Source organism: Lepus europaeus, chromosome 12 (assembly GCF_033115175.1).
Source record: "Lepus europaeus isolate LE1 chromosome 12, mLepTim1.pri, whole genome shotgun sequence".
NCBI classification, from domain to species: Eukaryota; Metazoa; Chordata; class Mammalia; order Lagomorpha; family Leporidae; genus Lepus; species Lepus europaeus.
Window position 1 is genome coordinate 77,823,311 of NC_084838.1, and position 16,004 is coordinate 77,839,314.

A 16,004-nucleotide genomic window follows, 5' to 3' on the forward strand; every position below is an offset into this window, starting at 1 on the left:
AGAATTCATTGTACTACCCTTCCTTTATTTTGAGAAAAATAAGTGAACCTTACTAGACCTAACGAGGAATTTTGGTGGCCACCATGAATAAGTTTTCATTTGGGCTGCTTTTGGAGCGTGAAGATCAAGAACCTCACAGAAATGCTGGGATGCATTTGTAAATTAGTGCACAGAGTTTTGAAAAGACTAAATGAGGGGAGTAGAAGTATTTTTTTGTTTGCTTTTTTTTTTTTTAATGAAGTCGAGCGCTTAGAATGCTTTGTGCTGCTTCTTTAACCCCTCTGATGCCTTGATTCAAATTTTAAGTTTAGACCAATAATGAAAGGCATCCTAGTCTGGCATGGGAGACGTTTTGTATGCCCTGTTCATTCCTGGGACTAAATAGCAGAAAGAACATGGGGTGGGTTGGGATGCTGCCTTTTTTTGTGGCTTTTTATTTTTAGTTTTTAAAATATTAACTTGAAAGGCAGATAGCGGGACACAGAGAACTCCCATCTATGGGTTTACTCCCAAAATTCCCACAGTGGACTGGGCCTGGGCAGGGCTGAAGTTGGGACCTGGAAACTCAACCCAGGCTTCCACATGGCTGGTGGCATCTCAGTTCCTTAAGCCAGGAACTGGAGCCACAAATGGATTCCAGGCACTCCAACATGTGACGCAGGCATCTTACTGGTTGGATGAAATGCCCACCCCTCTTGCTTGCCATTTTGAGACCTAGTTTTAGTGAAGGAAACTTACACACGTGGACAAAGTCTCCCCTTGGGTACTGGGAAGAGAAGAGGTCCTGATTCACAGGACGCTTGCAATGGAGAAGGCAGAGATTGGAATCTGTATTCATAATCCTTGCTTCTGAGGATTTTCTCTCAACTGGGCTTCCTCCTTACACCTTTGTGTTGGCAGGTGAAAGTACTAGGGCTGAAATCCTACTGCAATAAACACAGCTGGCCATCATTTAGAGCAACAATCAGGCCGATCCATCAAGACAAGGGCAACAATCCTTTAACTCAACCCCTTGCTGAAATGAATAAAATGTTGGGATGGGGTGAGAGGTGTGAGGAAAAACATCCTAAATGTGTTTTTGGGGAGAGATGCCTGGGCCCCTGGAAGAATAGGACGTGGTTTGTGATGAGGTCTGCCTGGGTGTGCAGAGTTGCCTCCCCTTTCTAGCTCCAACTTCTTATTAAGTTTGTTTTCAGGAGACCAACTGTTCAGTGCCTTCGTTGAAGCTGTCTTTAAGTAAGTGGAGGGAAACTTAGGCTTCCATTTTGCTGTTTTGTTTGTTTTCAGATTCTGTCTTAATCAGTATACTACAGCACTATATTTTGGAGCAGTAATTCCTGAACTCCTTCAATGCTAGTTTTCTTTAGTAAGCAATTTAAGCCTAGATTTTGCTAACAGGTCAGCAGGCAAATATATGTGGGATGGAAGTTTATGGATGAACTTGCCATAGTTGGAGGCATCTTTCAGTTGGCTGAAATCTTGGAGTTAAGTGCTGAATTAAGCAATAGATACTTAAGAAATGTGATTTATAAATAAGTTAAAATAGGGAAACTTGTTCTTGAAACCATTGTGATTTTGTTGTGTAGTGGAGGAGAAGAGTCTAAGGATAAATGTGTTTCTGACTAGTGGGAGACTTGGTCTTTTGACTTAGAACTAATTTTGGAGCATTCCAGAAAGGAGTATAAAAGAGATATTAAGCTATTAGTTTTATTTGATATATTAAATTATTTGGAAGGCTCTGTCAAATAATAATGCTCAATCAAGTTACGTTTGCATACATTTATATTATTGAAATGTTTCAAAATTGTATGAAGTTCATGGAATCTAATAGTTCTTGGATAATGCTGCAAGCCATAATTCTGGTTGTTATTTTAAAATGTTGTTAAGCAAACAGAGGTGATCAAATTTCTTTGTCAACTGTAGTGAACTATTATTAGATCTTTACCCATGGCCATTCTGGTTTGTTTGCTTGTTTGTTTTTAAGATTTATTTATCTGAAAGGCAGAGTTACAGAGAGGGGTAAAGAGAGATTGATCATCCACTGGCTGATTTACTCTCCAAATGGTAGTTGGGGCTGGGCCAGGCTGAAGCCAGGAGCCTGGAACTCTATACAGGTCTCCCATGTGGTGGCAGGAGCCCAAGCACTCAAACCATAGACACATGAGCAGGGAGTTGGATTGTAAGGGGAGCAGCCAGGACTCGAACTGGTACCTTTATGGGATGCCAGCATCGCAGGTGGCAGCTTAACCTGCTGTGCCACTGTGCCAGCCCCCATTCTAAGTTTTTGATACTCAGTTGTTTTGATTCTTCTCAAAAGAAGTTTTTAATTTTTTTTAAGATAAACAAATTACATGTTTTTCATACATCCAGATTTAGGAACATAGTGATACTTTCCACCCTACCATCCCTCCTGCCCATGCTCACACCCTTCCTCTCTTATTCCCTTAAATTTTACAATGATCTACTTTCAGTTTACTTTATACTAATAAGATTAACCCCATTCTAAGGAAAGAGTTCAACAAATAATAAAAGGAAAAAAAATAGCTGTTCCTCAATGGAAGAGACAAGGGCTATGAACAATCTTTGAATCTCAAAATGTCAACTTCATCCCTATACATTAAATTTTTGGTACTCTATTAGTTACCATAGATAAGGGAGAACATATGGTATTTGTCTTTGTTGGACTGGCTTATTACACTAAGTATAATGGTTTCCAGTTGCATCCATTTTGTCGCAAAGGACAGGACTTCATTCTCAAAGGAAGTTCTTTAAAGAACTTATCACCTAGGAAGTTATACATGCTTCCTTTTGACTGTACCGTGGTCATAAAAAATGGGGATGGAACCTAAACCTGAACAACAGGTCCCTGAAGTAACAGTATGCCTGGATGACCGATTTAATTAGGGTTAACTTGGAGAAAGTACAAAGGAAAGCAGAGACATGTGTGCTTATATTCTAAGTAGCCCCTGTAATTAATTACAGAATAATTGTACTAATAGTTACTGGGAGCTATTCACTGTGCCAACATTCTTGGCACATGTTGAAATGCTTAACTCTCCAAGCATGGGAGGCTCACAGGGTGTCCACAATGCTCAGGAAGAGCTCCTACATGGTGCTGAGACCTCAACCCACCAAGTGACTCCAACTGTCTGCAGGCTCATTGTTTGAGTCTGACAAGCATCTGCTTTTCCAAGCAAGTGGTATCTTGGACCTTGTGGTTCTTCCCCAGATGTAGAATCCTGTCTGCAAGCCAAAGTGGAACTCTCTTGTTTAGAAGTCACACGTTCTTAGTTTTTATGAATCTATGAAAGGATAGGTACCGAATTGGCCCTTAGCTTATGAAATGTGGTAAGTTCTAATTGGATGCCAATATAGTCTTCAAATCTGCCCTCATAAAAATAAAAAATTTCCTGGCATTGGAAGGTAGTGGAATTAGGTGTCCAGAGACCTATTTGTAAGGCACAGAAAACTGTCTTCTGTGGCCTTCCCTGGTGTCTGAGGGAGATGTATCAGCTGTGGAGCCTGGGATTCTCACGTGGAAGATGGGGAGCCATGTGCAATATGGATACTTCTTGGCTTTGCATTTGTTGGGATGCAGGGCATGCAAAACCATGTGAAACCATTCAGACCAAGCTGACTCTTTGCCTATGTTGATTTTTGTCTCACTGGGGGAAAACGAAAATCAAAGCATAGGCTGTACTTAAAAGGAGGAAACTCAAAATATGGTAGATCCTAGCATAGGTGAATATTATCCTGAGCTTAATGCATTTGAGCTATGCGAGCGCAATGAAGCCAGAGGTGCCATCCAGTTTGGTCTAGACTTTCGAGCTTGTTCTTCATAATCGCCAGATTAGATTGCCTCCCAGCAGTGCAACCACTTAAGCAGATGGGCCTAAATAAACCAAGTCTGTAACTCCTTTAGGGAATGCGCCACTGTGCTAGTAGAAATTTTAATGAAATTTACGGATGCTGAATATATATTATCCCCACTAATGCATATTCATCTGAACCCATTCGTTCAGTCATCCTTAAGCAAAGATTTATTGGATGTCTACTGTGTATTTTCTGCGGTACTAAGCATGATTAGGGAGCATTGTATGCAAGGGAAGCAGCATAATAAATCAGACACAGATTCAGGTCTTGAGAGCTTACATGAGAAGTCAGATGTATGTAAAGGATAAAGTGCCACAGAAATTACACTAAGTATATTCCAGGCATGTGTGTGTGCATGTGTGTGTATACATGGGTCTGTGTGCATGAATGTGGCAGTTGATTATACCTAGAAAGAGAGTGCTCCAAGCTTGAATAACAGCAGGGAAACTAAAAATGGAGGAAATTATTAAAAAATTATGGCAAGTAGATCAGTTTGGTTAGTGTGAAGGGTCCATAAAGAAGTAATGGAATTTAGAACTGGAACTGGAGGCAAAACACTGTACTTTATATTAAAAGGAGTGACATTTTGGCTCCGTGCTTCAGTGAGAAGTGTCAGGCATTTTTATAGCAAGTGGGTGGCAAATCTTTGCCTGTGGGTCAAATTCTGTTCACGGCCCATTTTTCTCTGACCAGTAATCTCTGGATGGCGCTTCCATTTTAAAGTGTTATTTAAAAATAAGCAAAGAAAATTCTGCATCTGACATGTGTCTGGTATACAACACCTAAAATATTTGCTACCTGTCCATTTACAGAAAAGTTCGCCAAACACTACAATATATGGGATGGAATTTTGGGGAGATACTGGATAAAGAGATACCCAGTTAGTACAGAAGAACAATGTTCTTGACAAGAAAGATAGGAATGTGTGGAATTCAGAAATGCTAGCTCTTGGAGGAAGGCAATTGCTTTCTGGAGTTGTATGAATTGAAATGGTAATAGAAGTCATAACAGTGATCAAAAGGGAAGAGAGCCAAGAATTAATCTTGATAAACACTCCTCCTAGTGTGGGGAAGAAGAGGAGGGGCTACCAGTTCAAAGGGAATAGACTGTAAGAGATGTGACAAGGCAATAGGAAGAAAATAGTCTACCATGGCATTCATAGGGAATAACTTTAAGAGGGAAAGCAGGCTGACAGTGTTAAATGCTACTGAGAAGTTAGTCAAAGGATGCAAAAGCGATGACCTAATACTATCTCTGCTTCCATTTATCCCATTAGCACATTTTATATGCCCTTTGCTTTTCCTTGCCCAAAAGTGCCCTATGTGAGAGAGAGAATGTGACAGGGGTGAAGTGCTGTGGTTTCAGCTGCTGGAGTGTAACAGTGACCTGGTCCTTAAGCTTAGTTCTCAGGAGCTAAATAAAGGTGGATACCAGGTGCCCTCTAATTACCCCCAAACCCCCTGATGTTCATGCCAGCTGGTGGACGTCTATAGGAATGCTATTGTCAGAATATTTGTTTCCCTGCTCGATTCATAGGTTGAATCTTAATCACCAAGGTAAAGGTATTGGGAAGTGATTAGGTCTTGATGGCTTTGTCTTCCTGTATGGGATTAGTGCCCTTATAAAGGATGCCCAAGGGAGTGTGTTTGCCCCTCCCACCATGTGCAGATGTATCAAGAAGGTGCCCTCTGTGAGAACACTGAGTCTGTGGGAGCCTCCATCTTTGACCTCAGACCCCAAGACAACAGTAACATTCTAGTGTCAGTAAACCTCCCACTTGATGGTGTTTTGTTAGAGTAGCTGAAAAGAACAAGACAGTGGTCCTTGGGAGCCTCTTCACTCGCAGGGCTTAAGGAAGACCAGCTTATTGTTCTTCCTGTGCATCCTGAGTTGATGGACTGCATGACTACTCATAATATTCTACTTGTAATGTTTGCTTCTTCATTTTGGGATCATTACAGCCAGTGAGAATGAACTGTAGGAATGTACGTAGGAAGCCCATATTATCAGACCATAAAGACTGAAGAATGTTAACCGCCCCTAAATAATACTCAGCAGATTAGGATGCTGTGTTGATTTTTTTTTTTATCACATAAATGATGTTCACAAAGCTATTTAAACCTTTTTATATTCAATAAATACTCAGCATACAACACAGAGTTAAATTAAGCCATGGGATGACTACTTTATTTTGGGAATTATAATGTAAGCTAAAGATATAATAAAAGTTTAATTACTAAGATTCCTGTAGAGTTTGCCAAAAATCATACAATAAAGTAGGAAAACTGCAAAATGTTTTTTTAACTTCTGAGGTAAAAAAGAATAGAATTCAGATTATTTCATGTATTTATAATACTCAAGTAGTACTAACAAGTCATCTTGAAGTTGGTAATAAGTTAGTAAATTGTTGGTGTTAAATGTTTATTTGCCATTGTAAATATGGGCTTGCTTCACATTTATGGCAAAAAGTTTGACATGTGAATATTTCATTTGTATAATAAAGTCCTTTATCCAGAAGTTGATTAAATGGGAATTAATGAATATTTTGCCAGTCACTATGGAGTATTTAAAATAATTACTATTTAATCCAGGTTATAGTAACAACTAATTGTAGCAGAAGTTACACACAAAATAAATTGGGTCAGAAACCCTATGGCAGCAGTGATGCATAATAGCTGAGTACAATGAGTAGCTTAGACATGAACTGTGAGGCAACTGTAAGATTAAACCACACATCTTGCTGTTGAAATTGATAGTAAATAATTATGCAATGTCACAGTTGGATGCTTGTGGTTGCATATGATTTGTGTAAGTGGAAATGGCAGCTGGAAAGAATGATTACCCAGAGCAAGGACGCAATGGGAGTTCAAAATCCTGAATGACTGGGCTAGGGGACCGGAAGGTGAAGGGGAAAGTGATGGGGAGTGTTGGGGGTGCTCCTCAAAAGCAACACTAAGGAGTTTGGACATTAATTAGTGAAATGTGGAAGTCCTAGAAGCTATCAGAGTAAGGGAGTGACAATCAGAACTGCTCCCCAAGGAGATGCAGCCTGGGGCAGTGAGTGAAATAGCTCAGGGTGGGAGAATGCTATTTCCTTCCTCACATCAGGTAGGCACCCACTGCAATGGTCCGTCTGAAGGAGGATCAGAAGGAGGACAGTGGTTACTGGAATCAAAACACAGAGGCAGGTGTTGTGGCCCAGTGGGATAAGCCACCGATTGAAACATTTGCATCCCATATCAGAGTGCCAGTTCAAGTCCTGGCCACTCCACTCCTTTTTTTTTTTTTTTTTTTTTGACAGGCAGTGTGGACAGTGAGAGAGAGACTGAGAGAAAGGTCTTCCTTTGCGGTTGGTTCACCCTCCAATAGGCGCTGCGGCTGGCGTGCTGCGGCTGGCGCACCGCGCTGATCCCAAGGGAGGAGCCAGGTACTTATCCTAGTCTCCCATGGGGTGCAAGGCCCGAGCACTTAGGCCATCCTCCACTGCACTCCCGGGCCACAGCAGAAAGCTGGCCTGGAAGAGGGGCAACCAGGACGGAATCTGGCACCCCAACCGGGACTAGAACCCGGTGTGCCAGAGCCGCAAAGCGGAGGATTAGCCTGTTGAGCCGCAGCGCTGGCCAGTGGCCACCTCACTGCTTATCCATTGTCTTGTTGATGCATGCTGGATAACAGCAGATGATGGCTCAAGTGCTTGAACCCTTGCCTTCCTTGTGGGAGACCTGGATAGAGTCCCAAGCTCTTGGCTTAGGCCTAACCTAACTGTAGCTGTTGTGGGCTAGGGAGTGAACCCAGTGGTTGGAGGACCTTTATGGCTCGTTTTCGCTTGCTCGCTCGCTCGCTCTGTCTTGCTCACTCGCTCTCACACTCTCACTCTTGTTCTTACTCTGTTTATCCCTGCCTCCCCGTTGTTCTTTCATTCAAGCAGATGAAGATAAACATTTTAAAAACAGGAGGCAAATGTGACAGACATCGCCAAAAGCAAATCATGAAAATTTGGCAATAATCTGCTGTGGTGATGTGCAGCGAGGAAAGGGGAGATCCAAAGCCTTCAGGACTAAGGAGAGAGAGCCAGATCTGGAAGGGGGAGCAATGTGGTAATGGAGGCTTTGGGAGGCACTCAACCATATGGCAGAGGCTGGTTGCATTTCTAAACATGCAACATTTGAAATGACAATGGGATAACCTGAGGAGACATGCAACTGTAAGTTGTAATTATGATGATAGAGATTGGGAGAGAAAAGTGAAGGCCAGAAATGAAGCTGTGTCAATAATTTTCAGACAGATTATTGAAGTCAACAGGAATTGTATGAAAATATCAAGAAAAGGTCAGGGTGCAGGTACTACCGTGAAATGCTTGGAGACCAGGAGTCTCTTACTGAATAAATACAGGAATAAAACAAAAATTTCAGTGTAAATACCACAAATTACACACAAATAGACTCAACTTACAGTTACCAGATAGAGCTTCTAATATGTTCAAAAACAAAAGCTATTTCTGATTTTAGGAAATCTGCTTAACACAAAGCACAGAAAAGTTGGAGGAAAATGCATGGGAATTTTCTATCCTGGGAAATTCTGAAAGGAAAGGAGCTGATATAAGTGTATTAATATGAAGTGAACTGAAATGCCAGGCAAAGGCACCGTGAGGAATAAATTAGTTCACAGAAGAGAGATAGAAAAATAACTGAGTAGGAAGTATAGCTAGTGTAAAAGATGGAGCCTAGTAACGTAATCTCAAAGTACATAAAGCAAAAATGTGACAGATCACACGCTTTTTAAGGAAGAAAAAGAACACTAACTCCTGAGTCCTTAAATTTGTCCTCAACTTAATGTGCTGTTGAAGACAATTTTTTCTTTTTAATTTTTATTTTTCATGCAAACACTTTGATAGAATTTAGCTCATCAGTTGGTTTCTCGGGAAATGTATCTTCTTAGAAGGTGACTGGCAGAGGGGAAGTGAATTTAAGAACTAGAGGGAGTAGAAGGTATGGTAGTATGTAATAAAGTAGGAACAGTGGTAGTACCTCTGTATGATGATGGCATGAGGAGTTGCCTCCTGTACCAGGAAACTACAAAGTACCTATCAAGGCATGTTTTCCATGAGGCCACACACTTCAGAGGCCCAGGTTTTATAAACTATGCATGCACAGCGCAGGTCTTCATTATGAAAGTTGGAATGCTGGGATGAGATATGTCGAGGCTGTAGAATCAAAATCCCTTAGCTGGATTTGGCAATGGTTAGATTGGCCTCAGAATATTATAGGCCATGTCATTTGTAAAGAGAGTCAGACTTGAATGATGCGAGACGAGGAACTGCACTCTGCTGCGTTCTTGTTTTGTGTGCTATGTTATGCAGCCAGCCTGATGACTTGGATAATACTTGGGCTCTGCAGGAAGACAACCCTAGCTTGGCTCTCTGTGATTGTCTATCTCTTTGCCTCTCTCAGCCTCTATTCCCTCTTGAGCCCCTGCAGAAAGAAACAAGAAAAAAAAAACCACAAAAAAAAACAAAAAAAACCTACTTTGTGTGTATCTCCTTTGTAAAGCATCTAGTATTGTCTGCGCATAAATAGCCCATGAAAAAATGATTTTATTATTTTTAAAAATCCCAACATTTCTGTCCAGATGTGGAGGGGAGATAATTTATTACTTGTGTAGAATGCGTTTCCTTAGCCTGGATCTAGGAATACCTCACAATTCTTGTAAATCTAGCCAGTCAACACACAGTTGACCTTTTCAGCAAGAACCACAATTAAGCAGCATGACTGTTGTCGGGCAGAATCCCACAGAACAGGCCTATGATATATCCAGCGAAGTTCATGCAGCTTCATTTTGTTTCATGACATCAAACAGGTTCCTCGCTGCCTTTCTAGGAATTTGCAGTGCTGCTTAAACTGCTTAAATGTATAGTTCTAGCGAAGTTGCAAGTTAGCACTGGCGAATACCAGAAGAAAATGCCCTTTGTAGCCTACAGAAGCTCAGGTGTCAGGTGCAACTTTGCATGGGGAACAAATGTGCTGACATTCCGTGAGCTAACTTTCTCAAAGGCTGGAGGGTGATGCACGTGGGTGGCATTTCAGAGTCAGTTGAGTCTCTCACTGAGTGACAGCTGTCAATCTGCTCTCTGAATTCTCTCTGCTAGGTCTGTGGATACCTAAGGATTAGAAGCCTTGCCCCATTCCCCTCATCCCAGACCCACAAGCTGCTGAAAGGCTTCATACAAAGGCTGTGTGAGAGATGGGTCTTGCCTGCTCTAATCAATATCTCTTTAATGTTTTTCCACATTTTATGAAAAGCAGTCGATTTCAGCTGACCTTTGAGTTGTCCCCCACCCCCTCACACACCCTTGCCAAGGCCTAATTGGAATTTATACAGTGTGACCAATTCTGCTTCGTTGACTTCAATGAGACAATTTTGGAATAAACGTACTTCTCACCGAAATGAAACACCACTGGTTTTCAGTTACCGAGTCCTGGTTTCTCATTTACTGACACAGTGAGTCTGAGTTTCCTCCTCTGTGAGGTGAGAGAAATAATTGTCCTTCATCAGGACAGTGGAAGAGATCATCCAAGTTAATGTGTTGAGAGTGAGCTCCCTGCTTGGTATCGAGCAAGCAATTGTTAAACATTAGCCCCAGTTGTTTCTGCTTGTCCTAACTCATCATTCCACTTAGAAGACATTGTGCTTGGATGGAAGAATGGTTTCAGTAGCTCCTGGAGAATGCTTCACAAACAGCACCTGTTTCCAGCATTCTTTGGCTTTGTGTGTCCATTTTCCACCTGTCCAGATGAGCATCTGTCACTGAGGGCATTCCAGTGAGTCATTATTCATAAGCCAAGGTGAAGCCCCAACCTAAGAGATGATCAGCTTATCAAGTGTTTACTAGGAGGAAACCTATTTTGTTTCTTCAACCCATTAGGTTGAGGCAATCAGTGACTTTCAAATGAGTTCCCAAAGGAAATGATGCTAAAGCCTGGCTGCACACGCTCCATTAACTCCAAGGCAGAAAAAGCAGTGTGTTAGCTATTGAGGGAGCCAGTGGAACCTGAGGAGGGGTGTCAGCTCAGCCAGAAACAGCAAACAAGAAAGCATGGCAACATGGCAAGGGCCCTGCTGCCCTGGAGGAATTACCTACCAGTTCCTTCTTCTTCATGCACTCCATGAGAATGATGAACAGGTGCTGGGCCTGGGTTCGAGTGTAGGTGAACGTCTTCTGTATAGTCACCAACAGCTGGTCCCTCAAAGACTCATTTATAAGGCTGCAATTAAAAGCAATGCCAAAAACAGGTCAGCCCAGCTCCTATTCAGTACAGTTCCCCAAATTTTATTTTTAATCAACACATAATAATTGTACATATTTATGGAGTATACTGTGATGTTTCAGTGGATGGTTGCATTATATAATGTATTTAGCATATTTATAACTTCATATGCCTGTCATTCTTTGGGGTGATAACACTCAAAATCCTCTCTTCTGACTATTTTGAAACACTCAACATGGTACTGTTAGCCATGGTCACCCTATTGTGCAGTAGAAATATTACAGAACACAAGAAAGCTTTGTGATTTACTTTAGGCAGACGGTACTCTATTCTCACAATCATTATTTTGACTGTGATCATTGAAAAAGTAGCCCATTTAAAATAAATCCATTTTAATGTCTCAGGACCTAGCAGAATAAAATAGGAAGATTTAATTCTTTTTGTCTTCCGTTTTTTCATGGCATGTGTTTAATGCCCTCTTAAGTTTTGTTATCAGAAAATGCCTTCAATTAATCATCTGCATCTCAGTATGAAGTCACTGTATTCCTTCCCTGAAGGAAATTGAAATTGTATTATCATCTCTAATTATTAGAAGAAAGATTGTATGTCATTAGTGGATTTAAGAAACTCTATTTCTGGGGCCAGTGTTATGGTATGCATGGTTAAGCTCCCACTTTGAACACTAGCATCCCATATTGCAGTGCCAGTTTGAGTTAAGGCTCCTCTGTTTCCATCCCTGCCACTCTCATGGGCAACCTGGTTGGAATCCCTAGATCCCGAGGTTGGCCTGGCCTTGCTCCAGTGGTTGCAGCCATTTGGGGAGTAAACCAGTAGATAGAAGAGATATTTCTTTCTCTCTCTCTCCCTCTCTCCCTTTCCTTCTCTCCCTGCCTCCCTCCCTCCCATCTCTTCCATCTCTTCCATCTCTCCCTGTCACTGTGCCTTTCAAATAAAGAAATAAATCTTTAAATCTTTGAAATAAATAAAAGATTAAATCATTTTTAGACACAGTTCCCATTCACTGGTTCAGCCTCCAAATGTCTGCAACAGCTGGGGCCGAAGCTGGGATCTGGGAATGCGATGCAGGTCTCCCACGTAGGTGGTAGGAGCCCAGTTACTTGAGCATCATTGCTGTCTCCCAGGGTCTGCACTGGCTGGAAGATGGAGGCAGCAGCCAGAGGTGGGATCAAACTTATGTACTCCCATGTGGGGCAAGCATGTCTTAACCACTAGGCTAAACCCCTACTTCCATTGTTAGATTTCTTAGCATCAAAAAGAAAAAAAAAAAAAGGAGTTATGTTTCCTTTAACATTCCATGTAGATGGTAGGCTGTCTGGCCCATTATTAAGGTCATTATTATGTATATCAAGCTTTTGCTCTGATCCAGTGAACAAAAGTTTGATCCATAAGAAAGTATCAGCTACTTCATTAATAGATCCTTTTTATACTAGAAGAATAAACGAAAGCATGGGAGATGCATATAGCCAACCAGTGCACAAGTATATCTTGAATATAGATTAGTTATAACTACTTTTTAACTCCCCTCCCACTAGCCTGACTAGGAGGAGCTATATTTACCAACCATCAAAAGGTAGAAAATAAAAACTCACTTGATTATTAATAGGTAATGAGGCAGATAAAACTGTTCTCAGGGGCTAGCAGCGAAACTGCCATTATTTGCCTAGTATTTTACAGTTTACAAGTGCTTTCATAAATTATCAGGCTCTTAGATTAGTAAAATATCTTGTTTGGTGCTCACAGAAACTCTGTAGATAACAAGTCTGTCCAGTTTCATAAGAAGGACATCTGTGACAGAAATGATCAACTCCTGAGGTCGCAGAGCAACAAAATGGCAGAGCCACAGTCAGAACCTAATTGTTCAGACTCCTAGCCCAGTGTTCTTTTGCTCTTTCTACTTATACCAAATGCCTTATGCCACTGCCTCTCCTCATCACTGTGGCTGCTGGAGCAGGCATTTGTAGAAATTCCTTGAACATGAAACTAAGTCCGATTTTATTTCTTTAATAAAAAGCAAGGTGGGAGGCTCAAGAGTGTCTTCCAGTTAGTGGCCTGCTGTGCCCCAGGTTGTGTGAGCATCACCTGAACTCTGTTTTGAAGAGGGGTGTGTTCCCCAGGGCAGAATGGTGCTAAGGATCCTGAAAGGTGACCTAGCTGGGTGGATGCCTGGATTACCCCGTTTGTCTCCACTCCTTCAAGAAGACTGTATCACTTCATCCACACTTAGAGAAAGAAGATGGGCCAAAGTCTGAAAAAGAAATGCTATCACAACCTGTCTCTAGATTATGGAAATAATTCTGGATGACTCTGTGGCCCAAGCTAGAACTGCCAATTCACTCAACAGATACATAGTGAATAATGAATGTCTTCCCTAGCACCAGCCGACACTAAGGCATGTGGCAGTGATATGGAGTCAGACAAGATAAACACACTCCCAGCTTTCAATGAGTAGAAACATGAACCGTCAACTGTGATTGTCAGCAGTAAAGTAGTAGAGAAACTTAGACAAATACAACAGGATTTCAAATGTTCATGAGAAACTTCTACTATGAAAAGAGTAGGCATGGGTTTCAAAAATAAACTCATTTCCATGAGTTTTTTGGAGCCCCCTTACATAGTCTACTTTGAAGGATTCAGGAAAGGATTCTCTGAGGAAATTTTTTTTTTCCTTAGGCCTGAAGAACAAATAAGCATTAGCACGGTTGCAGATGGGGGGACCAGAGGAGGGCCTTCTCAGGACACAAAATGGCATGACAAGATATGGTTTGGAGGAAATTAAAAAAAAAAAACAAAACAGTATGACCTAGAGAGCAAGTGAAAAGGTAGAGTAAGTTGGGGCTACGGGAAGAAGATTGTGCGGGGTTTTGGAAGATTATACTAGCAATTTTGGCTTTTACCTCCCAGCAATGAAGAAGGATTAAAGGAGCTAAGCAGGAGACTCACACGATCAAATATGTGCTTTCACTTAACAAGTCAAGAAATGAGAATTCATATATGTGCATGCGCCTACCTGACAGGTAACCCAAGTAGGTGAGTCTAGAGAGCTCCTCACCTCGCGTGTACATGAACATTGTGCATGAGTACAGCAGAAGGGGCTCACTAGCCACGGGACAGATCCAAACCCTTGTCTGCAGGCATTACATTTTGATAACTCAAAAGTTGTTTTCCATCAACAACCATCTGTCCTGAAGTCCCAATTCCCTGAGGTCGTTAATTGAGTGACCTATAACTTGTATCCATCCTGTCACTATGTAAAACTTCTAGAATCATTTGCAATTTGGCTCATTGAGGGCTTTAGTAGTTAGGGCTTTAGTAGTTAGGGGAGCTGGAAGACACTGGGACTTACACAGTTTTGAACTCCGTTTCACAACTGACTGCCGTCATGGCTTTGGCTAAATCATTTAGCAATCAGGGCCCTATAATGCTAGAAGTAGGCAGATTCTGTAGGTTGGTATCTTCTAAAGTGTAGAGTGCCTATTTCTGCAGGAGCAGAGATGTTTTCACACAGAGTCGAGGTGATGTGGTCTGTTGAAAGCATTGTTACACTCATTAAACACTAAATAACCGCCATTCTTGGTTCAGTTATTTTTCCAGCCTTCTGACTGCATCAGAGAAAAAAAATTCTCATTTTTGGTGCTTTTCCAACATTTGCAGATAAACTCTTTTAACAAAGAAATAACGTGCATTAGGTCTTGGGAGCAGCGGAAGGAGCATAGTAACACTGTTTTCTAAGAGCCCACATAACTTTTGATGTGCCATGGGTCAGTATGGTTTATTCCACACTGGGGCTCCAGAGAAATTAGCATTCCTAGCTGTAAGGCAAGCAGGGCTGAATTCCAAACTGTAGCCTAAGGAAGTTTATGATTTGTGCTCGGTAGCACAATTTGATGATCTCCCTGTTTGACCTGAACCTACTAACTTCAGCCGTGTTGCACTAGACTACTCTGCATGTTTGTATTCTATAAATATACCATTGATTTCCTAATCATCTGCATTTGAGGTAGAAACTGTAGCTGATTCGGTGTAGGTACATACATCCATGTAGGTACTTTTAAACGTTCATGGAAAGTGGAATTAAAAGATCAACTCATTTTGGTTGAAAACATTTGAAATTCAGGCATAGGGTTTTCACAATACAAAGTTTCCATGAACTCTCTAAGACCCCTCCTAGAGAACATCTGAGGGAAGTGGGACAAGTTTTGAGGGGAGAAGCAAAAGCTGGTAAGTGAGGACAATGGCACCATGCATTTAAATCTCAAAGGTCGTATTGTTTACAGTTTTCCATAGGTATTTGCTTTGCTGAACTAAATGTTTACCCTTTGTTACAAAGGCTTACTCTGTCTTCTCCAAGCATCCTTTTTGATTTTGCAGCCATGGTCTTTGAGATATTGAGAGGCCTACTTTCTTGAAATTACTGTTTTCTACTTCTATTTTTGCCCCCTGCACATTAGAGTGATTTAAAATTTGACTGTTAGTGACTCATCAACTAAATTAGAGGGAATCTCATTTTAGATTTTTTTTATTGGCACTAGAATAGTGATTGAAAATTTCTTGACATCAAAACATGGTCATAGCATTATGTGTAATTTTCTTTTGAAGCTTGGGCTCTTGATAAAGTGGCCCTATTTATGTAAACTTTTGATTTGTGGTTCCATATGTGCCAGTGTTATTTTTGGCACACCTCCGATGAGAGATTTTTGTGACAGGGAGTGTATTCACTGAAGTGAGGGAAGTCTCTGTAGCATCTGTGTCTTCATTCAAATGCTGTGCTAAGGATCTGAGCTTTTTAGATGAGTTCCTGAACAATTTACAATAGGGCAATGTTTATCCAGCGCTAAGGGGAACCAG

At 41.3% G+C, this 16,004-nt stretch overlaps 1 protein-coding gene across 4 annotated transcripts in view; it reads right to left on the reverse strand.

Moving 5' to 3' along the window:
* Positions 1-16,004, reverse strand: part of TRPM3 (transient receptor potential cation channel subfamily M member 3) — a 948,117-nt gene that overhangs the window by 195,541 nt on the left and 736,572 nt on the right. For all 4 annotated transcript variants that reach the window (XM_062207082.1, XM_062207079.1, XM_062207080.1 and 1 more), the window contains exon 8: positions 11,012-11,135. In XM_062207082.1, coding sequence (XP_062063066.1) covers positions 11,012-11,135 — 124 coding nt within the window. The remainder of the gene's footprint in view (positions 1-11,011; positions 11,136-16,004) is intronic.